This window comes from Biomphalaria glabrata, chromosome 4 (assembly GCF_947242115.1).
Source record: "Biomphalaria glabrata chromosome 4, xgBioGlab47.1, whole genome shotgun sequence".
NCBI classification, from domain to species: Eukaryota; Metazoa; Mollusca; class Gastropoda; family Planorbidae; genus Biomphalaria; species Biomphalaria glabrata.
In genome coordinates this window covers 3791093-3816375 of record NC_074714.1, presented here as the reverse complement: position 1 = coordinate 3816375, position 25283 = coordinate 3791093, and the positions used below count along the sequence as shown (strand labels likewise).

At 37.1% G+C, this 25283-nt stretch overlaps 2 protein-coding genes across 2 annotated transcripts in view; one reads left to right on the top strand and one right to left on the bottom strand.

The window, feature by feature from the left end:
• Positions 1 to 25283, bottom strand: part of LOC106071962 (probable imidazolonepropionase) — a 207720-nt gene that overhangs the window by 95536 nt on the left and 86901 nt on the right. The gene's annotated exons all lie outside the window — the stretch shown is intronic.
• Positions 578 to 25016, top strand: LOC106076000 (elastase-1-like). The gene is made up of 9 exons (XM_056027402.1): positions 578 to 1204; positions 7174 to 7215; positions 10679 to 10825; positions 14702 to 14761; positions 18685 to 18865; positions 19823 to 19922; positions 22291 to 22654; positions 23263 to 23399; positions 24577 to 25016. Exons 1-9 carry the CDS (start codon positions 1144 to 1146, stop codon positions 24742 to 24744), a joined length of 1260 nt encoding a protein of 419 aa, XP_055883377.1. The 5' UTR covers positions 578 to 1143; the 3' UTR covers positions 24745 to 25016.

Genomic DNA, 25283 nt, shown 5'->3' with positions numbered 1-25283 from the left:
GATTCTAAATTCACAGTCCACTTGTAGTTTCTTCGGCTTTCCCATTTCGTAAAGGTGCCAATGTTAAAGATAATGGCAACAAGTCATCAGAGAACAAGTGAGGGCCCTAACGAAGATAAGATACATTTTTCAACTTTTTTTTTGGAGGGGTGGGCTTTTCTACACTTTGTGCCGACGTCTCGGCGGGCCGGATGGAACCACGTCGCGGGACGCATCCGGCCCGGGGGCCGTATTTTAGGCATCACGATACTAACGTATTACTGTATAATTACAGTATAGTACAAACGTTCCTTAGTGCTATTAGAGTATGGAATGGGTTGCCTGAGTCAGCCAGGAAAACAAGTGACTTGGCAGAGTTTAAGTCATTGGTTAACATGCATGACTAGATTGACTTAGGAACACGCGTAGGACGTAATCATCTTATTATTTTGAAGTAACGTCTGTATTTTATAAGATAAGATAGTATGTATTTGGTTGGAATTAGCCTTTAATAAAAAACATTTTCTCACGCCCTGCCATACAAGACTAGACTTCATCGTGCCGTGGGTGTATGCACACTTGGCCAGACTTCCACGCGTTTGGCGGGAACTTTGTGACAGTGCGTGTGGGGAGACCATCATTACTTTGAGATGGGAACTGCTTGGCCAAAAGACACAAACATATAGGAGTGAGACACTTAGAACAAAATAATCGTTAGAACCTTTTTTTTTAACGAAGTCGTTTCAAAACGTCAAAGTTCTACTTTTTAAATTACTGATACGAGACCAGAAAGGAAATACAATACACTTTGTGTAGCAGACGTGTAGGGAAAACAAATACTTTTAGATCAGTTAAAATAAATTACTGTATTCTTATACTATAAACTAAGTATTTTTTATGTATTGAACTTAATGAGCAGAGAATAGCAGTGATACAGGCTCAAGAACTTAGGCTTCGTGGACTTTCTCGTTTATGCTGACAAGCTTCATAGTATCAAATTAAACACGGCCAAGGGGGTTTTACTTTCTTTTCAAAATTTGTTTGTACGGAAGTACCAAGAAGATATAGTTCTTATTCCAATTGGTAGAAATAAATATTTAGTATTTGAAGTCTGGGCGAATAAAACGGAGTCTTATCACAGTTTGGTCAAACAGAGTTCTGGCAATGTCTCTACTACTGTGTCTTCTAGTAGCTAGTTTGGCTGTTACACCAAGTATGGCTCAGGGTAGGTGTTTTTTTGTGTGTTATTTTTTAAATTTTTGTTTTTATTCATAGCAGAAATGTTTGAAACAATGTTTGTAACAATGATTGGAACAAAGTTTATAACAATGCTTGGAACAATGTTTGTTTAGATCAATGTTTAGAACAATGTTTGTAACAATGATTGGAACAAAGTTTATAACAATGCTTGGAACAATGTTTGTTTGGAATAATATTTGTTTAGAACAATGTTTAGAACAATGTTTGTTTAGAACAATGTTTAGAACAATGTTTGTTTGGAATAATGTTTGTTTAGAACAATGTTTGTTTGGAATAATGTTTGTTTAGATCAATGTTTAGAACAATGTTTGTTTAGATCAATGTTTAGAACAATGCTTAGAACAATGTTTGTTTAGATCAATGTTTAGAACAATGTTTGTTTGGAATAATGTTTGTTTAGAACAAATGCTTAGAACAATGTTTGTTTAGAACAATGTTTAGAACAATGTTTGTTTGGAATAATGTTTGTTTAGAGTTTAGAACAATGTTTGTTTAGATCAATGTTTAGAAGAATGTTTGTTTAGATCAATGTTTAGGACAATGTTTAGAACAATGTTTAGAACAATGCTTAGAACAATGTTTGTTGAGAAGATGTTTAGAACAATGTTTAGAACAATGTTTGAGAAGATGTTTCGAACAATGTTTAGATCAATGTTTTGTAAATTGTACACATCCAAGAGATGACATTGTTAACATTTTGAGAAGCTTCACTTTCTTTTTAATGAAGACATTTTCTTTCTTTTCACTCCATTCGTGAATGTAACATTACAATATAGGACTTGAACTAAACTCTTAATTATAAGAATTGAATTGAACACTTAGATTTAATCCCTCAACTTAACACCAAAATCTAAGGCTTCAATGTTCATTTGTAAAATTGTTGTTTTACATGTTTCGTATGTTCCTTCAGAGCTGAAAACTATTTACTTCTTAGCCAAAACCTGCCGCAGGACGACGGGGAATGGCAGGGTTTGAACCCGGGACCATCGAGATGACCGAACGACAGTCCAGCGCACATACCGCAAGACCAGGCAGTCATCTGAAACACAATTTTGTATTGAATACCTAAACTAAGCACATGAATTTAACACACAAGCTGTTGACGCACATGTAAAACATATATTGCAGACCATGAATTCAACACTAATATTTGGGATTCTCCTGTCGAGCTTACAATAAAACGATTCCGATGTATACCATCAAAGACATGAATTAGACACTACATTTAACACTTGACTTATTAATTTAGACAATTTTACTTTTAAAAATGATCTGAACAAAGTTTTATTTTACTCAATAAAAACTGAAAAATTTAGCTTTTTTTTTAAACATAGGCCTATACGTTATTAAATTTAACAAATAATTGGACCAGAAGTTAAATTATTATTACAGTTATCTTGTTAACATTGCAAAGACAGTTCTTTTATCGAAGATTTTCATACATAAGCGATAAAAAAATATATATATACCTAATTGCCAAACGCTGTATAAAAAGAAAGTTTTAGGCTTAAAATTAAAGGCAATGTCTTCGATTCTGAAGATTAAGGATGAGTGCATTATTTCACATGAATTCGCAGACCCAGTTGAAAACTGATTATTTTCCCACAATTCAATTTCACTCTATTTGAGGAAAACCCTAAAAAAAAAATAAATATATCCAAGCTTTTAGGTGTATCGGGTGTACAAGATAAAGGAGGTGTGGGAAAGCGATGGTTTCAAAATGTTTGATTTTAGACTGCGTAGAACTTTAGCACTGCATAATCAGCGTGTTTCAGCTCTTTGTGTTTTGTAACTTTTATTTAGTTGGCAATTCTGATGTTTAATATTCAAGATCTACCTTACAATAGCTAACATATATCATCGGCTTCCTTCAGTCGTAGAACGACTGTGGTTCATCTCGAACACTTTTTCATGTGGCTGTGGAGTCCTATTTTGGAGAGACACTCCCATCCACATATATTGCAGGTCAAGGCGGCTTTCGCTTTGGTGGTAGAGGAGCTGGCCATTTTCTGTGTGGCACACTTTTCTTCAAGAATCGAGGCTCATGTTTTCTCGTTGTCTATAGCTTTCTTGGTCGCCGTCTCTCTTCGGCTAGTGCATCGTGCGACAACGTCTTCCCGATGGTTCCAAATGTTATATACAGTGCTTTTGTGTCCAAAAATAGGTGCCGGTACTCAGTAGTTGATTGCCTAACTTTTAACTACTAAAAATGAATAATATACGTTAAAATACAAGAAAAGTAATAATTTTTTCAAAAAGTTGCGGTACGCCGTAGAGCGAGACATTTTAGTGCTAGACACTAAAGAATATATTTTTCTGTATAAATAGCGCATTCATTCCAAGGTTTCTATGTTAAAAGTACGTAAGATCTACATTGTAGTGATTCAATAGGCTGGAGCATTGAATTTAGTGTGATAACAGGGAGTTTCTTTAGTGACGTGACGGTAGATTACTCGGATTAGCTATGAGACAGATTGAACGGAAAATATATGCTTGAGACTGCATAACCTCATGACGTGTTGTTTTCTTTACAGTGGACTTAGACGACATCGGGTTGTTTCCCTTCAATGAGATTCAAAATTCAGTTGAACTCAAGACGTATTCTTCACTTGTGTTCTTAGTTGGTATTTAGCTACGAAACATGCGTAGAACGTGATAAGCTTCTACTTTAAAGTAACGTCTGTATTTCATAAGATAAGATAAGTTAGATCTACATTTTTGTGGTGATTATGTTTTGTATATAATAGTGTAAACGGCACTTCATAGAACCTGAGTTGTAAGACTTAAAGAATTCTATGTTTATTTATTATTTTTACCATTATTTCATTGGTCCATTGGTTGGGACAGAGTGACAGCGCTTGGAGTTTTGTTATTGTTGTCAGAGGCTGAGTTATGGAGCTAGTCGTACGTTATAAGTAATATAGAAGTAAGTTTTTCATAATTATTTGTATATTCATTCAGTTAACATTTGATGCGTTGTCTTCAGCTGCAGTTACCCTGAGTACTTTTATTAAAGTTACATTTTTGTTGTTAATTCATTTCTGGTGTCTCTTTGAGTTATTGAAAGAAGTACTAGTACATTATGTGTCGAGTATAATCCCAGAACGGAGTTCATAACAATCACAACTAGAGTATTATACATAAGGTGCGTTAGTCCGACCAAATACCAGGCACAAAAATCTTAGAGCTGTCTAACATGAAAAGTATCAATGAGACAGTAAAAAGGTCCCAACTTTGATGGGCGGGACATGTAGTCAGCATGCAAGACTATCGCCTTCCCAAATTTCTGTACGTGAAGCTGTGTGCAGCAAAGCGCTCCCAGGGAGGTCATTACAAGCGCTATAAAGACACTCTCAAGAACTCCTTCAAGGAATGCGATATCGATATTCACGGCTGGGAAGCACTAGCTCTCGATCGCTCCTCAGCTGTGAGTCTCGGAGTCTCGAGATTTGAAGCAAGAAAAGTGGCCAAGGTGAAAGAGCGCCAAACCAACAAAAAGCTGAGAGAAAAAGGAGGTCTATCTGCAGCTGACCAAATCCTACCCATGCCACGAATGCGGCCGGCCTTTTAAAGCAAGGATTTTTCTTTATAGTCATCTGTGAGTCCATAAGAAATGAGAAATGTTGTGGTCATCTTTGACCAGGAAGGTGGAGCTATAGACTAGAGTCAACAGAAATAGAAATAGCAGAACGACTTGGAAATTTAGTGGTCAGAATCACCAATACCAGCAAATGACAACATAGAAAGACATAGAACACAACATTGCCACCAAATGTCATTGTAACAAAACAATGTCATTGTCAACCAAACAATGTCATTATAACCAAACAATGTCATTAAACTTGTTTTAAATGGACTCTTTTTGTACAGATAACACAGTGAGGCCATGATAATAAATATGAAATATTCTAATTAGTAATTAGTTGAGGCTTTCACTTGAACGTATAAGGGTTTTGGGTCCTATCTGCATCTTAATTAAAAGATACGAAGTTTAAGGAAGAAGATTTTTTTTTGCCAAACGATTTTGTTTCTACCTAGTTTCTTTCTTTTTTTTTCAAATTTTATTTTGGAAAGCCCATAGGCTATAGGGGACAGCAAGACCCGTAGAAGCCGGCTTACATGTAATACACTTTCTCGTTTTATTCGTAAATCACTTTTTTCCCCCCCTTTTTTTCCCCCTTTATCAGGGAGAATGTTTAACTCTTTCTCTCCGTAATTATTTACCACATTCTGATGGAATCAACGTTTGTATCGTCGGTTAGGAGAGAAAGAGTTAACAACTGTGTTCGTTAGAGAGGGAGGAGCATTAACTCTTTCTCTCCTAATTGACGATGCCAACGTTGATTTGACTCCATTAAACTAAATTAATTTTTGGGTTTTTAAACTTTAATTTGTGTTGATTAAAAAAAGAAGCATGCGTTCCCCTATAATTTGATACCAAATACGACAATTTCTAATGACAAATAACAAATTAATTGAAGCTTAAGCATATCAGGATAGTGAAATACAAAAGAGCAAACGAATAATTCTATCGGAGCGAGGAAAATAACTACGGAGAGAAAGAGTTAAAGGTGTGAAAAAAAAATAAAAACAATAATTTGTATCTAACTTAATTTTAATGGATATTTGCAAAAGTACTTCATAGTAGCAGGCCCCATTTCCTAAGGGTATGTTTTAATACAGTCAGATATGAATACATGAAAAGTAGCCAGTACGTGGCATATGAGAGTAGGTGCCAAGGGGAAGATAACTTGTAGTGTTCCAATGGCTTCACGTCCAGCAGACGTAAAGACGGTGCTCCCAGCTAAAATATTAACATTTGCAAGTTAGTTTGAAGCCATAAAAGTACTAAATAAGAATAAATGTCAAATCTTCATGATTTTGGTCTGGATTTTTTTTTGTCTGAGCAATATTTGATATTTGTTTCTTTTGTCCATATACTGGTTCACTTGGTTAAGCCGCTTTGTCCCGCATCTAAAAATAGAAACATTTACGTCATTTTTACAAAGCTTGTGTCTACTCACTCTGTCAGTTTGTCTGTCTGTCTGGTAAAAAAAAGTGTGTACACGTTGTTTCTCCCACATCCATTGTCTGATCAATCTGAAACTTCGCATATCAGTTTTTAAAAAGTAACCAATTGGACAATTAATTACAGGTTGTTTTTTTTACAAGCTTATATCATCTCTGTCTTGTCATTTAACTAATTTGTTTATTTATTTTTTTATTGATTCTTGTGTTGTCAGGTAAAAGAAATAATTGTGCGAAATTTCAGCTTGATCCAGGGTTGGGTGTGGGAGAAATCACATTTACAAACTTTTGACCAGACAGACAGACAGAGCGAGCAAAAAGCTAACCCACTACAAATACATGTCTTTCCTGTCTCATGTCAATGGTTAGTCTCCCCTTTCAACTTTCAGCCCAGTCCATCTTATTCATATGAACCACTCCAGATCGGAGGCACAGTGGCTGAGTAGAAAAGCCCTTGGCTTACAAACCGGGGTCAAGGGTTCGAATCCTGATGAAGACTGGCATTTTTTATTTCAGGATCTTTGGGCTCATCTGAGTCCACCCAACTCTAATGGGCACCTGACATTAGTTGGGGAAAAGTAAAGGCGGTTGGTCGTTGTGCTGGCCACATGACACCCTCGTTAACCGTTGGCCACAGAGATTGAGGACCTTTACATTATCTGCCCTATAGACCACAAGGTCTGAAAGGGAAACTTTACGCCAGACCACCTCCTGGTTTCATCAGATACACATAAGCCTACACAACCAAAACCATCTGCTCCCCTTTTCTCATAAAAACTCTACATTTGATAACAGTGATATAGCCATGTCTTCAAGCTCAAAGCGTAAAGAAGATAGTACAATATTAGATGAAAAAAAAAGAAGATTTTTCATGCATACTTAAATCTTGTTTTATTTGTTCTTAAGGTGATACAGACACTCAGGCAAACTCTTCTATAGCAGAAATTAGTAAGTTGCATTTTTTTTTACTGCTTATACTGCAAACAGTGGGGACAGTTGGAGATAGTCGACCAGAATAGAGACTCCTGGAGGAAGCGGGTTGGCGGCCCGCGCCCCAGACGGGGCCACGGGCAGGGATCATGAATTAGAGCTAATGAAAAAAAAAAATTGAAAATAGAATATCAATTAAAAATAAAAGTGTATAGTCCTTAAAGTTGTCGCTCATTTAATAGTTAACTGATAACATCAGCATGAGGCCTGGAAATGCATAGCTTAATTAAATCAAATTACGAGTTTCCAAGAGCTTTGAATAAACAACTTTCTTTTAAAAATCTCAGAGCAGTGATTCCCAAACTGTGTTCCGCGGAACCCTGGTGTTCTGCTAAGCCTGAATAGGTGTTCCACGAAATATTGGAATATTGAACTAGTAGGCTACCTCGTGAATTTCAGGATCCTTTGGCGCCCCCGAGTCCACCCAGGTCTAATGGGTACCTGACATCAGTTGAGGAAAAGTAATGGTCGTTGTGCTGGCAACATGACACCCTCGTTAACCCTCGGCTATCAATCGCAAGGTTGATATGCTATACTTTATTTAAAACTCACGAAACAAAACCTATGAGCGGCACACGTTATCTTATCTTATATAATACAGACGTTACTTCAAAAAAAAAAGAAGATGATAACGCCCTACGCTCTATGCATTTAGTCATGCATATTAACCAATGACTTAAATTCTGCCAAGTCACTGGTTTTCCTGGCTAGCTCAGGCAACCCATTCCATGCTCTAATAGCACTAGGGAAGAAGGAGTATTTGTACAAATTTGTCCTAATCCGTGTGGCAATGAATTTGTCTTTCTGAGTATTTAGTTATATTATGATTTTGTAGTTGAAGATTATGGTTTAGTGTTTTATGTATAATTGCTACTTTACTTTACGTTATGTTCCACATTTCCTTTTACTGTCATAAACTGAAATCTTTTAAAAATCTGTGTTTGAGTCTCCACTGGGAAATGTTTGTGTGATCTGTCTGTCACTTTGATATCTCAAAAATAGAGTCTACGGAAATTCTCATTTCCCAATGGTCTAAAGCAGCGGTTCTCAACCTTTTAAACTCGGCGACCCCTTTTTACACACACCCCCACTCTTCAGCGACCCCCACCCACCCACATTTGCACAGCAATAGAAGAATTGACAAAAACAACCCATTTATCCATGGTCTTACACGACCCCTGGCAAATCGTCAGTGGACCCCCAAAGGGGTCGCGAACCACAGGTTGCGAACCTCTGGTCTAAAGCAATCTTGAAAAAAAAAGGTACAGAGGCTATTTATAGACTACTGAATGCGCGTCCTATTCTTCGATTATTATTATCCTTAACGTTGAAGTCATAGACATATAGATACTATTTATAGACTGGACATGGAGACTTTTTAACACTACAAAAATAGTGGTGAAAATTTTTTAGAAAGTTGGATCAAGGCGTTGTTTTGTAAAGTAGTTAAACCATGGTTAAACGAATTAAATGCGATTTTTTTTTCAACAAAAACCTATGTAACATATAATTTAATTTTTAGATCTAGATCTTGTAAATGAACATCAAAAATAAGAGTACTCTCGTCTCATAATATATTTTGCAATTTTTAGATACATAATCCTCTTTATCAAAAGACTGAATGCAACACTAAATTGTGATTGTTTGTGTATTTTTGATAATCAATTACTAGATCTAGATCATAGACATAAATAAATATAGACTGGCCGATAATAGAGTTTTATGAAACGAAAATTTGTGACTTGCATTTCTGTGTACTTTATTTATGTCTAGGAGTTTTGTTTAATCTCTAAGACTGAAGATCATGCAATTTTTTCAATTTTTCAGAATTCGGAAATCCGAATACAATAGATATACATGTTTTCAAGTTACATGAAGTTATTTCCTTTTTCCAGTCTATATTTATTTATGTCTATGATCTTTTTTTTTACCTTTACCTATCCCTTAGTCTGTTGGACCGTTGGGGCACCAGGCAAGATTTGTCGACCGTCTTTCTCCATTCCTCCCTTTTTTTTTGCCTTGATCAGAACCTCTCTCAATGGCAGGCCTGTCCATTCTTTAATGTTGTCCTCCCATCGCTTTTTCTGTCTGCCTCTTCTTCTTTTTCCTGGCACTGTTCCCTGAAGAAAGGTCTTTGCGAGCCCCGTAGATCTTGTAATGTGGCCAAAGGTTTTAAGCTTTCGTTTTTTCACAATAGTAAGCAGGTCGTCATGAGCTCCGATCGCTACAGTAACCCTGTCTCTGATTTCTTGGTTTGTGATGCGGTCTTTGAATGTGATGCCTAGGATCCTTCTGTAGCATCTCAATTCCATTGATCTAGATCTAAAAAATAAAATTATATGTTACATAGGTTAGGGTCGAAAAAAAACAACAACTTTACTTCTTTGAACTACTTTACAAAACAACGCCTTCATCCAACTTTCTATAAAATGTTCACGAGTCGCGGATAATAATTTATTTCCGGTTTCCAGTCTAGTAGTAGATATAAGTCTATGGTTGAAGTATAATAGGAGTGAGAAGAGAGAGTAGGTACGTGGGAAGGTGGGGACTACGAGTTGAATAAAGGAAAATGGGGAAATTACAAAACGAGAGAGAGAGAGGGAGGGAGAGAGAGAGGGAGGGAGAGTTTAGTAAGATATGTGTAAGGTTTGATTTGAAAAGTCCGGGATTTTAGTCCATATAAATATACAAAGTGAGCGACTCGTTTATTTCCTTTTGAAGAATGACGCGATCGGAAATTCCCGAAATATTTTTGGACTGTGAGAAGCGACGTCATTTGTAGGCTACTGCGCATTTCAAACTTCAAACTTTAGGTAACAAATTGAAGACATTTAAATGATAATTCTCGAATTTTCTGAAATAAAAGTCAAAAGTTAAATTTGAATGTAAAACTGATTTAATGGGAATCACTATGGGAAACGTAATCATCTTATTCTTCATTTGGAGTAACGTCTTTATAAGATAAGAGGATAATGGGATATTTCTACTAGCCTACTGGTTTATTGAGTGAATGTTATTAGTGGATGCCTCCTACTGGTTAAGTTTGTGAACGTCTATAGTGGATGGCTTCTACTGATTAATAGTGTGAACGTCATTTGTGGATGTCTCTTACTGGTTTATTATGTGAATTTCATTAGTGGATGGCTTCTACTGGTTAATTGTGTAATTGTGCGAACGTCAAAAGTGGGTGTCTCTTACTGGTTTATTATGTGAATTTCATTAGTGGATGGCTTCTACTGGTTATTTGTGCGAACGTCATTAGTGGATGGCTTCTACTGGTTAATTGTGTGAACGTTTTTAGTGGATGTCTCTTACTGGTTAATTGTGTGAACGTCATTAGTGGATGCATCCTAAAGCTACTTCAAGGTCTCAGTAAACTAAAAAAAAAAAAACAATTTTTTGCCTTCTCCCCATTACTTAGTTGCAACAAGAGGCTTGTGTTCTTTTTTTGGTGGAGACTGTGGCTTCGTCTGCCCCCACAGATACTTGCGCCACAGATGGGACATTCCTTTGTGCCTACTTAGCAATCAAGAGTGCTGCCTTGGCCCAGCCCCCGAGGATGCAAATGGTAAGCAGGTTCACTTAGTAGATAGATGCTTGAGTTCTATATTGGTTCTAACACCTCTGAAGCAATCAATAGTGTTAGTTCAAACCTAGTTTATGCAAATGGTAAGCAGGTTCACTTAGTAGATAGATGCTTGAGTTCTATATTGGTTCTAACACCTCTGAAGCAATCACTAGTGTTAGTCCAAACCTAGTTTATGTAAATGGTAAGCAGGTTCACTTAGTAGATAGATGCTTGAGTTCTATATTGGTTCTAACACCTCTGAAGCAATCAATAGTGTTAGTTCAAACCTAGTTTATGCAAATGGTAAGCAGGTTCACTTAGTAGATAGATGCTCGAGTTCTATATTGGTTCTAACACCTCTGAAGTAGAGATATTTGTTATCGCAGAGCTATTTGTACTGTTCTACGTGCTGCCAATTGTACAGTATTGGCTGTTATTTTATGGACATTAAACCTTTACGTTACTCTGGAGCCCTGAGTTGTCAAGTTCTTTACGTTGGTGGTGGATGGTGCAGTTTGCAGAGAGCCTGGATAGTGAGATTCGTAACAATATATAGTTCGTCTTTTTTGGTTCGATGATGACCACTTTTGTCCTCCAGGGGGGCTAAGGTCTATGCACTGGGGTTTTGTGCCTCCTCATGTGGCTGGTGAGACCTATGTGAGCCCGAATGTTCGTCAGGTTATTCCAGCTGGAGCTAGTGCCATTGGCCTTGCTTTTCTTCTCTGGCGCTTTTCTTCTGCCAGCGCTGTTCTCTTTTCCTCAGAAACATGTGCGCCACTTTTCACAGCGCGACGCCATGATACTCTGTCATGTGCCTGTCTCCCAGGTGCCTGGGTCTATGCTGAACGCCTTTAGAGAAGCTTTAGGGTGTCACTGAAGAGTTTTCTTTGTCCGCTTTGCGAGCGCTTTCCTTCCCTTAATTGGCCTTACAGAAGTCGTTTAGGAGTGCGGCGGTTCTGCCCATCGCAGCTGGGACTGCATCAGGATTGTGTGGATGCTTTGCCGATCCGATTTTCGAAGGACTTCATTATTTGGTTGTTGTTTTTTTTGCAATTTGACATTCGGTATTTTTCTTAGTCATATCACGTGGAAGTGATTCAGTTTCTTTGCATGTTTTCTGTGCAATGTCCACGTTTCTGAGGCATAGAGCAATGTAGGGAGAATGACAGCTCAACATATCCCTAGCTTTGTATTTGTGGTGATACCTCGTCTGTTTCAGTAGTTTTTAGACAGTCTGCCTTGGGATGCACTGGACTCGGCGATACGCAGGTCGGTTTCATTACGGTTTACTAGTTCACTTAGTAGATAAATACTTGAGTTCTATATTGGTTCTAAGAGCTCTGAAGCAATCAATAGTGTTGTCTTGGTCCAAATGGTAAGCAGGTTCACTTAGTAGATAAATACTTGAGTTCTATATTGGTTCTAAGAGCTCTGAAGCAATCAATAGTGTTGTCTTGGTCCAAATGGTAAGCAGGTTCACTTAGTAGATAAATACTTAAGTTCTATATTGGTTCTAAGAGCTCTGAAGCAATCAATAGTGTTGTCTTGGTCCAAATGGTAAGCAGGTTCACTTAGTAGATAAATACTTGAGTTCTATATTGGTTCTAAGAGCTCTGAAGCAATCAATAGTGTTGTCTTGGTCCAAATGTTAAGCAGGTTCACTTAGTAGATAAATACTTGAGTTCTATATTGGTTCTAAGAGCTCTGAAGCAATCAATAGTGTTGTCTTGGTCCAAATGTTAAGCAGGTTCACTTAGTAGATAAATACTTAAGTTCTATATTGGTTCTAAGAGCTCTGAAGCAATCAATAGTGTTGTCTTGGTCCAAATGGTAAGCAGGTTCACTTAGTAGATAAATACTTGAGTTCTATATTGGTTCTAAGAGCTCTGAAGCAATCAATAGTGTTGTCTTGGTCCAAATGTTAAGCAGGTTCACTTAGTAGATAAATACTTAAGTTCTATATTGGTTCTAAGAGCTCTGAAGCAATCAATAGTGTTGTCTTGGTCCAAATGTTAAGCAGGTTCACTTAGTAGATAAATACTTAAGTTCTATATTGGTTCTAACACCTCTGAAGCAATCAATAGTGTTGTCTTGGTCCAAATGGTAAGCAGGTTCACTTAGTAGATAAATACTTAAGTTCTATATTGGTTCTAACACCTCTGAAGCAATCAATAGTGTTGTCTTGGTCCAAATGGTAAGCAGGTTCACTTAGTAGATAAATACTTAAGTTCTATATTGGTTCTAACACCTCTGAAGCAACCAAGAGTGTTGTCTTGGTCCAAATGGTAAGCAGGTTCACTTAGTAGATAAATACTTAAGTTCTATATTGGTTCTAACACCTCTGAAGCAATCAATAGTGTTGTCTTGGTCCAAATGGTAAGCAGGTTCACTTAGTAGATAAATACTTAAGTTCTATATTGGTTCTAAGAGCTCTAAAGCAATCAATAGTGTTGCCTTGGTCCAAATGGTAAGCAGGTTCACTTAGTAGATAAATACTTAAGTTCTATATTGGTTCTAAGAGCTCTGAAGCAATCAATAGTGTTGTCTTGGTCCAAATGTTAAGCAGGTTCACTTAGTAGATAAATACTTAAGTTCTATATTGGTTCTAAGAGCTCTGAAGCAATCAATAGTGTTGTCTTGGTCCAAATGGTAAGCAGGTTCACTTAGTAGATAAATACTTAAGTTCTATATTGGTTCTAAGAGCTCTGAAGCAATCAATAGTGTTGTCTTGGTCCAAATGTTAAGCAGGTTCACTTAGTAGATAAATACTTAAGTTCTATATTGGTTCTAACACCTCTGAAGCAATCAATAGTGTTGTCTTGGTCCAAATGGTAAGCAGGTTCACTTAGTAGATAAATACTTAAGTTCTATATTGGTTCTAACACCTCTGAAGCAATCAATAGTGTTGTCTTGGTCCAAATGGTAAGCAGGTTCACTTAGTAGATAAATACTTAAGTTCTATATTGGTTCTAACACCTCTGAAGCAATCAATAGTGTTGTCTTGGTCCAAATGGTAAGCAGGTTCACTTAGTAGATAAATACTTAAGTTCTATATTGGTTCTAACACCTCTGAAGCAACCAAGAGTGTTGTCTTGGTCCAAATGGTAAGCAGGTTCACTTAGTAGATAAATACTTAAGTTCTATATTGGTTCTAACACCTCTGAAGCAATCAATAGTGTTGTCTTGGTCCAAATGGTAAGCAGGTTCACTTAGTAGATAAATACTTAAGTTCTATATTGGTTCTAAGAGCTCTAAAGCAATCAATAGTGTTGCCTTGGTCCAAATGGTAAGCAGGTTCACTTAGTAGATAAATACTTAAGTTCTATATTGGTTCTAAGAGCTCTGAAGCAATCAATAGTGTTGTCTTGGTCCAAATGTTAAGCAGGTTCACTTAGTAGATAAATACTTAAGTTCTATATTGGTTCTAAGAGCTCTGAAGCAATCAATAGTGTTGTCTTGGTCCAAATGGTAAGCAGGTTCACTTAGTAGATAAATACTTGAGTTCTATATTGGTTCTAACACCTCTGAAGCAACCAAGAGTGTTGTCTTGGTCCAAATGGTAAGCAGGTTCACTTAGTAGATAAATACTTCAGTTCTATATTGGTTCTAACACCTCTGAAGCAACCAAGAGTGTTGTCTTGGTCCAAATGGTAAGCAGGTTCACTTAGTAGATAAATACTTCAGTTCTATATTGGTTCTAACACCTCTGAAGCAATCAATAGTGTTGTCTTGGTCCAAATGGTAAGCAGCTTCACTTAGTAGATAAATACTTCAGTTCTATATTGGTTCTAAGAGCTCTGGGTAGAACAGGTGTAAAGAGCCACATTTCTTTTTTATATACGATACACAATATACTTGTCTTTATTCTGTTCACAGCTACAGTGTTTACGACAACTACAACCACCACTGTGATAACCACACCCGCACCAGAGTATGGTAAGTTGGCGACTATTGTGGATCTACATTAGGCCTATATAGCAATAAATCCACACTATGTAGGCTAACGGAAAATCTACATTATATAGCGGTAAATCTACATTGTATAACAAAAATAGCTACGATATAAAACTGTAAATCAATATAATAATAATAACGCTTGTCTTCGAGTCCGAAGATGAATGAGAAATGCAGTATTTCCAGTGACTACGCAGCCCCAGCTGCGACCTAACTGCAATGCCTCCAACCTGCGCTGAGTATTTTTCAAAGTGATAATGGACCTCATTCACCAATCGTAAACAAACAACATTTAGCCACGTGGCGCTCTATATCTTCTATATAATTTACGATCTTATGTTTAATTCATGATGGTTGTCACTTGACAGTTTTTTCCATTCCATCAATAAGATCACGTGACTAAATTTTGTTTGTTTACGATTGGTGAATGAGGTCCATTGGCTCCCCTATGCCATACCACTCTTTACACTAAATGCAGTCCACAGTGGCAAAGAAGCCTGAGACGGCTATGAACAACATAATGTAACTGTAATTCTAGATATAACTGTAAATTAATCATATTTGAATTTGAGTCTACATTATTGCACTGAAAAAAACAACAACACATCAACAATTTTTAGCTGTAAATCTACATCATGTATCAGTAAATTCGGATTATGTAACAGTTAATGTGAGAATAGTATTACGCAAGACTAACAAAAAAGTCAGACACATTGGACGAAGTGGCTACTTTTTGAACAGATATGTCTAAAAAAATTCGCAAAAATCTTGGAAGACAACAGCCACCCGCTCCATCATAACTACGTCAAGTCGATGCGAAGTGGGCGACTGCTGTCAATCAAGACAAGAACAGAGCGGTACAAAAACTCGTTCGTACCGTACTCGGTCAGACTTTATCAACACCAAGATGTCTGAGTTGTCGCTGAATGAACTCTTTATGTTGTGTCTGTTCTATTTATGTGAATGTTTCTGTTGTGTTGTTTTTATATGAGAAACGAGTCCTTGTAATCACAACAAATTTCCATAAGGATCAATAAAGCAGTCTTAGTCTTAGTCTTAGTATGTCGGCCGAATCGCCACAAATAGTTTTTCATATTTACGACTTCCACATCACAAATCTTGTTTGATTGTAATAATAATGTAGAAGCGACATGAAAATGACACGTTTTCAAAAAGTTGACCTGCCAATCAAGGAGACAGGAAACGCTAGACAACATATGATTTACCGACCTTGAAATGTAAGGCTAGAATTGGAATTAGGACAGTTTAAAAAAAAAAGAAAACATTTTTTTTTTTTTAATTTCTAATATGCTAGATCTCTGTTAGCGACATCAAGTGAAACCGTAATTTGATTGCTAATATTGAAGTTCAGCTAGGTGGCCTTCTGGGAACTTCAACGGTCGTGACGGGCATGCGCAGTAGGTGTCGTCTGCTTCACTTGACACTGCCATTTTCTTTTTTTTTTTTTATTTCAATACTAAAAACATTTTGCTTGTCCTTTTTTTAAAATCAATAAATGACTATTGACCGATATTTGTATTCAAATTCGATTTAGTATCGGCAGAATACATTACAGTTCTACAAAATCGATACTTTGTTTTTTGGTTTACGAAAAATTTTTCTTTCCTTATGTTGTAACGAGCCGTGGTATTGCATTCTTTTCGTACATTAGTCCAATATGGATGATTGACGTCTATGGCGTAGATATATGGGTCTGTGCACATAGCTTTTATGGTGTATCCGGTGCCTGGAATATATAAAATGTTGATTATCTATTTATTTTGAAAGATTTACATTTTTGTTTCGTTTTTTTTTTAGCCTTTTGAAATGAAACTTTTTAAAACTGTTTTTGGCTTGTAAAGTAAAGTTTCCCTTGCAGATCTTGCGATCTAAATAGAGCAGATGATGTCAAGGTCAACAATGTCTGTTTCACTTGTACAACAAACTTATGTTATTTACTTGTGCATGTAGTATGGCGTTCTTTATATTAATTTAATTAGCATGTTCATTTAAAAATGTTTCTCAATTTTCCTCTATTTAATTTTATTTTTTGTTTTGTTTTACCGTAGGTTTCCATATAACACCTCGACACTTCTCCATACTGCTTTCTCTTCTCTATCTGTAACTTTATTTTATAAACTTATAGAATGTAAACCGTATTGTCGTACTTTAACATAGCAAAAACCTTGTTACATCCAAAGCTTTATTACACTGAATGACAAACAACTACACACATAGTAGAGATCACGAAACGAAATATGGTCAGTACACAGTCCAACAAATGTAAACAAACACTAGGGGCGACAATCGAATAAACAAATTCTCTTCTCTATCTGTAACTTTATTTTATAAACTTATAGCATGTAAACCGGATATTAGAAATGAAAACTGAAATACATATACAAAGAGGAGATTACTTTATACAGTAAATACATTCTTATAAAGTGTGGTTCAAGGGAGATAATTTTAATATACAACTCTATGTGTGCTTGCAGGATCTTTTGGGCGCCTCTGAGCTCTAATGAGCACCTGGCATTAGTTGGGGAAAATAAAGTCCGTTGGTCGTTGTGCTGGCCACATGACAACCTCGTTTACCTTGGCTAACGATACAGGGGACCTTTACATCATCTGCCCTCTAGATCATAAGGTCTGAATGAGGAACTTCCCTATATGTTTTCAGACGAGATTTTTAAGATAATAAAAATGAATTGCTGACCTCCTAAAACATTATTTTATTTAAAGTCACAGCGCATGGGATGTCCAGACCTCTCTTAGTCCGCAGTCATCAAACGACATTTCTTTATGTCCTAGTAAATCCGTTCCATTATCAGCTTCGACAGCTCTAAGAAATTAAACGCGCTAAGATAGTTTTATATGTCCATCAATTCTTATTGGTTGGGGGGGGGGGGGGGGGCTTCAAAAACGTCTTTGGTAGGAAATGCAAAGGTCGAAATGTTGCGAATAAAAAAATAGTCGACTCACATAACATTAATTTTTTTATCCTCCTATTAGCGCATTACTTTATTTTTTTTTTTTTTACAAAGTTTATATCAAATCACTCTGTCTGTCTGGTAAAAATGTTGAGTACGTTATTTCTCCAGCACCCATTCTTGGATCGAGCTGAAACTTTGCACAATTATTCATCTGTCTAGAAAACACATGAATCAATTTTAAAAAAACAACAACAATCAGTAGCCAATTAATTACTTGTTGTTAATTATTATGTTTGATGCAAACAAGGGAAGTTAATCCTTCAGTATTCACAGATATGGCTAAATATGTCAGGGTTAGTCCCCTGTTATTTCTCCCACATTCTTTCTCGGATCAAGTTGAAACTGTAAACAATGATTTATATTATTATTATAACAAAACATGAATCGATTTGAAAAACAATAACCATTAAATCAATGAATTATTGGTAATTAATTAATAACATAAGATATAGTTGTCTTGGTAGGATTTCTTTCTATTAGATAAGTTTTGTTTTTTAAAAAAGGATTTTTTCTATTATTTTGCTTGTTTTTAAATCTAGAGCTAGGTTTTTGCCTTGTTTGGTTTAGAAGTTTCGCACTTTTCTTCAGAAATGAAGTTTGTTTAGTCTTTGCCAAGATGTCCTGCAAAACGGTATAGAAGAGGACAACGTTTGAACTCGGGTTCAATGTAAGGACATTTCAAAATGCATACCACACGATCAACAGCTTCTAGAACAGTAGATATAAAAGATAGATAGATATGGCACAATTGAAGCGATGTTTGGTGCTATGGGAAAAACAAGTTACGCCCTTGTGCTGTATTGAATATAATAGATGTAATTAATGTTGTATATATATACATTTATGAATAAATCAACTTTAGAGACATGTTGCTAATAAAGTGTAAAGCACTTTGTGATGGTTGTATTCCAGATATCTGCGGTGTTCTACCAAGCGGCAGCTCAAGAAAAAAACGAATAGTGGGCGGCCACACAGCAGCACAAGGAAGCTGGCCCTGGTTGGTGGCCCTGCGTAACTTTATGGGGGGCATCTCTTGCTCTGGGGCCGTGATAGCACAGCGATGGGTGGTTACTGCAGCTCATTGTTTTAGATTGTGAGTGACTAGATTGTGCTTAGTACTATATCACTTATTATCTACACTATCATTATTATATTTATTGTTTTCATCATCACTATCATCATCATCTCAATCATCATTATCGTCATCATTATCATCAGTATTGACACTATCATCATTATCATTATCATCAGTATTAACAATATCATCATTATCATCAGTATTAACACTATCATCATTATTATCATCATCATCATTTTCATCATCATTTTCATCTTCCTCATCATCATCATTATCATCAGTATTAACACTATCATCATTATTATCATCATCATCATCATCGTCATCATCGTCATCATCAGTATTGACACTATCATCATTATTATCATCATCATTATCATCATCATCATTATCATCAGTATTAATACTATCATCATTGTTATCATTATCATTATCATCATCATCATCATCATCATTGTCATCTTCCTCATCATTATCATCAATATTAACACAAACATCATTATCATCATTATCATCACCATCAACATCATCATCACATCATCATTATCATCATAATCTTCCTCGTCATCATCATTATCATCATTATTAAAAGTATCATCATTATAATCATCATTATCATCACCGTCATCACCATCATCATTATCATCATCGTCAATCCATTCTTCTCGTGGAACACTCCATTCTCCACTGCCTTTTGTTTGCTTTGTAACGGCTTCCCAACTCTTTCTCTGCTTCATCTAGTACACTGCAACACCACGTTCTTTTCTGGTCTTCCTCTGCGTGTTGTGCCTTTGGGGTTCCAATCAAGGGCCAACCTAGCTCTGCTGTTGGAATCTTTTCTTAGTGTGTAACCACTTTCTCTCTATGAATCTCTATAGGCTAGTGATATTCACCTCATTTCAAGACTACCTAGTCAAGCAAACATATATAACTCTTCAATGTATTGATGTGTACTTTATTTCTGGTGTGTAGTGCTGCTGACCCCAACATGTGGAGGGTGAGAATCGGAGAGCACGACCTGTTCACTAATGAGGACAACGAGAGGGACCTACGTATTCAGCACATTTACGTGGTACGCAGCTAGTAAAAGGCCAATCGTCATAGCAGGCCTGAACACTGAGCTGCGACGTCGTAACCTATGGGCAGTGGAGAGGAGTGGAGACCAATAGCTCGTTGCCACGACACATGTCTGTACGACGTCACATGTCTGTACGACGTCACATGTCTGTACGGCGTCCCATGTCTGTACGACGTCACATGTCTGTACGACGTCACATGTCTGTACGACGTCACATGTCTGTACGACGTCACATGTCTGTACGACGTCACATGTCTGCACGACGTCACATGTCTGTACGACGTGGCAACGAGCTATTGGTCTTCACTGCCCACAGGTTGCGACGTCACGGGTCAGTGTTGAGGCCTTCTGTAACGGATGGTCTTGATTAAGTAGAGGCTAAGGTAGCTAACCTATTTCTCCTTGAAACTTTGACAAACTCATAAAGTAACCTTACTTCCCCTTTCAGACCTTGCGATCTATAGAGCAGATGATGTTAGGGTCATCTGTTTCTGTGGCCAACGATTAACGAGCAGGGTGTCATGTGGCCAGCACAACGACCAACCACCTTTACTTTCCCCAACCGAAGTCAGATACCCATTAGAGTTGGGTGGATTCGGGGGCGTCCTAAAAATCCCGATATTCAAAATCCCAGTCTTCGCCAGTATTCAAACCCAAGACCCAGGTTCGAAAGCCAAGCGCTTAATCACTCAGCCACAGCGCCCCCAAAGTAGCCGTAGTTGACCGAATTGTCGGAGACAGGTCATGACCCTGACACAGTTTACGTAATTATTTTTGTGAGTTCAAGACGAACGTTGGAATTTGGACAGTTTGACCACCGATGATCTCATTAATCGTAGTAAATGGGGGTGGTCTTAGAATCAACTGAAAAATGTTTCGAATGGAAACTTAAAGGGCATACTTTTTGGATGGTTGGACAGGTGGTTGGAGAGGTGGTTAGACAGGTGGTTGGAGAGGTGGTTAGACAGGTTGTTGTAGAGGTGTTTGACCATGGAATTGTATGGGTAGTACAATACCACATTAATAATCGTAGCCTCAGTATGTATGATTAGCGATAATGTGAAGTATGTCTGTTCAATAATTTAAATGTAGATCTTATAATGAATAAGAATAACAGAGCATATGATTCTTACTTATGGACCCTGGAGAATGAGCTTGGAGTTGTCCTAGATAACCCGAAGTTCAAAATTCTAAGTCAGAATACTGAAGATAAAATAATTTCAATAACTTTCAACAGCTGGCCATCAACTTTACAATTGACGTACTGTCAGAACAAAGTTAGCTCCCCTATTTATTCTTTTACCCACAATGTTTGAACCATAGACTTATATAAACTACTATAGACTGGTCATGGAGATTTTTTAACACTATAAAAAATTTCGTCAAAATTTTTTTAGAAAGTTGGATCAAGACGTTGTTTTGTAAATTAGTCTGAAGAAGTAAAGTTGTTTTTAATTTTGTTTGTAATTTAATTTTTAGATCTAGATCTAGTAATTGAACATCAAAAATAAGAGTACTCTCGTCTCATAATTATTATTTTGCAATTTCTAGATACATAATCTAGAAAGATCTAGATAATCAATCTATTTAAATGTACATAAGATGATTTAAATCAACATGAATTATTTCGATCTAGGATTTTTGAAACATTATCTCAATGGAAACAAACAGAAAATGGCTTTGTTTCATATATTTGCGTGAATATCCGTGAAGTGATTTTGCATTATTTTAAACTTTGAAAACTAAAGATCATTACTATTCTAAGACAGAAAAGATTGATTGTGGCGACTCCCCCTAGAGCCTGAAAATAGAGTATACGTAGATAAATATATATATATATGTATGTCTGTGAATCGATCAATAGCGGATAAGAATTTATTTCCGGTTTCCAATCTAGATATAAATGATAAGTCTAGAGTTTGAACAAGCAAATGGTAGAACACTCCAGCAAATGAAGTCAAATTAATTTAGGCTTTTCAATTATCACCCCTGAATTATTTTGTTTTTATAGTAAAGACATGAAGTCTTTGGAATCTAATGTGCAGAAAAACAATGTGATTATACGCTCTGCAACCATTTTACCTTTTTTTAAGTAACAATAGTGAAATAAAATTACTTAGACGGAAGTTTCATTACTAGATTGGAAACTTCTCAGAACACCCCTCTCTCTCTCTCTCTCTCTCTCTCTCTTTCTCTCTTTCTCTCTCTTTTTCTCTCTCTCTCTCTCTCTCTCTTCATATATATAGATAATATGTTCGAGTCTTATAAATTATCTACAAACATCTCAGACCTGTCGTATTGTTTTTTTAAATGACACTCTCTCTGCTTGACATCTTAGACATGTACTTTCGATCGTTTACAGCACCCGCAGCATTCATCTCAGTCTCCAGACAGCAGCAGCAACAGCACGTTATACAGCCGGTTCCTCTACGACATCGCCCTTTTGCAGTTAGCGGAAGACTCCAGGATCGAGCCCGTATGCCTCCCTACTCTCCAGCGCAGCAACGAGGACTCAGAGCTTAGCAATGTCATCAGCGAGACGCCAAGCGTCCAGGGCGTGGAGACCGACTTCAGCGACAACCCTCGCTTTGGGCCCACAATGAGGAGAAGCTTGAACCTGCAGGCGGAGAACGAGATCCCGGAGGGCGTGGACGTTGTGGGCGCCGGGCGCAGGTCGATCCAGAATGGAGGAAATTGCTGGGTCGCCGGCTGGGGCGCAACACTAGGTAAATAATCTTTCAATTACACAATGCATATTGTAAAACATATAAAGTAAAGTTTCCCCTTTGAACCTTGCGATCTATAGGGCGGATGATGTAAAGGTCATTTATTTCAGTGGCCCTCGGTTAACGAGGATGTCATGTGGCCAGCACAACGACCACCGCCTTTACTTTTCCTCAACTAATGTCAGGTGGACTTAGAGGCGCCCTAAGAATCCCGAAATTCGAAACCCCAGTCTTCAACAGAATACGAAACCGGGACCCCAGTTTCGGAAGCCAAGCGTTTTACCACCCAGCCACTGCTTTACCACCCAGCCACTGCTTTACCACCCAGCCTTTGCGTCTCCAGTGTAAAGCATATCATATTAGTATATAATAATTTTTTTTGGTATAATTATTGTATATGTAGGCCCTACATGAACACTGGAAATTTGTTTACTTAATTTAAATTTTTTATTGAAATTAGTTTTAAGGGGTATTACCCATATCTAGTCCTATTTCGATGTCACTAAATAGTTCAACGCTCTTGTTTAAAATAGGTGAATATTTGGTTGCATATATCTTATTTTTGGTTTTGAACTAGAGCTGAATGCTTGTATTATTGTCGTTGACAGATGCATCAATTCAAGATCAAATTCTTCGTGAAGTCTCTGGCGACATCATCCCACGTGATCAGTGCAGCCGTTTGTGGGGGCTGGACCTACCAGAAAACATGATTTGTTTTGGTGACGGTTCTTTCGGGCCTTGCGCGGTGAGCCTTTTATTCTGCCTAGCTATAGGGTTATATATGGCACCTACTCTTGGTTGGAACCATACTGCCCTTATGGGAATGACAGAGGTCTGCAATTCTAAAACATTGGGGCTGCGTGTAGTCTCCTGGGGGTGGGGAGAATTAGGTGGTCACTCAAAAAAAGAAATGTTAGTCATGGTGATAAAAAGCTTTTTTATAACGAGAAATAAGCAAAAAAAAAAAAAAAAAAAAAAAAGAGAAGAGGAATGTAGTTGAGCAATTACTGAGCAGATGATATAAAACTCAATCTGTTTCTATGACATACTGTTGACGAAGGTGTCATGTGGCCAGGACAACGACCGTCCACAATTACTTCCCTAACATATGTCAGATAACTCTAGACAAGTGGCGTAGCTAGGGTAGGGTGAGGGAGGGTCCAAATTTTAAAATCCCCCCCCCTCCTTCCATATGAGGGGGGCGCCCAATGAGTGTCCGAATTTAATTTTTACATTAAATATTATGCCATTATCGCATGCCATGATGTCGAATGTCAAAATGCAAGGGCCCCTTAAGAGGTCAAGCCCCACAGGGCCACAAATCCCTAGCTAGGCCAATACTCTAGACGGTTGAACTTAGGTACCTCCTAAATATCCCAAAGTCTTCATAGGGTTTCATACCCAACACTTTTCGGTTTCGTAAGCCAAGCGCCCTACCCCCTCAGCCACCCAGCGCAGCGCATACATTTTTATGACTATTTGGAGAAACCGAATAAGTATTCTCAGGGGACAGAACTAGTTCAATGAAACCTCTATTTCTATTAATTACTTACCATAAGAAAATCCACTGCCGAGGTCAGACAGTGAAAAGATAATCTAAATCAACCACCGGTTGACAATGTTCTGCGCTTTGGGCCTTTGGCAAAATATGTCGCAGATGGGACTCGAAGATATTGAGTGTCATATTTATCTTTGCATATCATATTTATTGATTAAATACTGATTTATCTATTCATAATTAATGACTAAAATTGCGCTTATACGGTAAGGGTCCAAGCGGGCCTAGAATGGTAGCAAGGATTGTTGCCAATCTTATGATCTAGCCTGACCATGACCATTCATTATTTATTCTGACATCTCTAAACTTTCAAAGTCTGAGAGGATTTGATTTCTTTATTTTCTCTATGTTCTTCTACATGCAGGGTGACTCCGGCGCCCCAATGTCATGTGAGAGAAACGGTCAGTTCTATTTGGCCGGAGTGGTGTCCTGGGGAGCAGAGGCGTGTAACGTCACCGGACGCCCGAGTGTCTTTACTAGGACTGGGCCATTCCTGAACTGGATGGAAGACATTATGTCACGTGATCAATGAAAGATGACTTATTTCATCATTATAAATGAAACATGAACCTGTCCACCGTATTTTTTACTGACAAAAAAAAAAATTAAAAATAAAACATGGCAGAAATAATGCAATGCAACAACATGGAAGCCCAAATTATAATTTATTAATTAAGAAAACTACTGTAAATATTGTATTTACAGTAAAAGACTTCTAATATTAATCATAATTATTCAAATGATATCGTCTGTAAATTATTAGCCCTATGAATTTTACGAGAATAAAGTTCGGTAATCCAAAAATATGTTGTTTTTTTTTATTACTTTTGAAGTTGTGCCTCTTAGTTATTGCTCAATTTAAATATTAAAACAAGAAAAACTTTTTTTTTTCCTAAAGACAATACCTCCATTATACAACTTATAGAGGAGCGATTAATGTTCTCTTAATAACGAATAAATGTTAGATTTTTTTAAAAATGGAACATTTTTTACCTTTTTTAGTTTGTAATGTTAACACAGCGCTTACACCATGTTTGTTTGCAGAATAACAGCGCTCTTGAAAATTAAAGA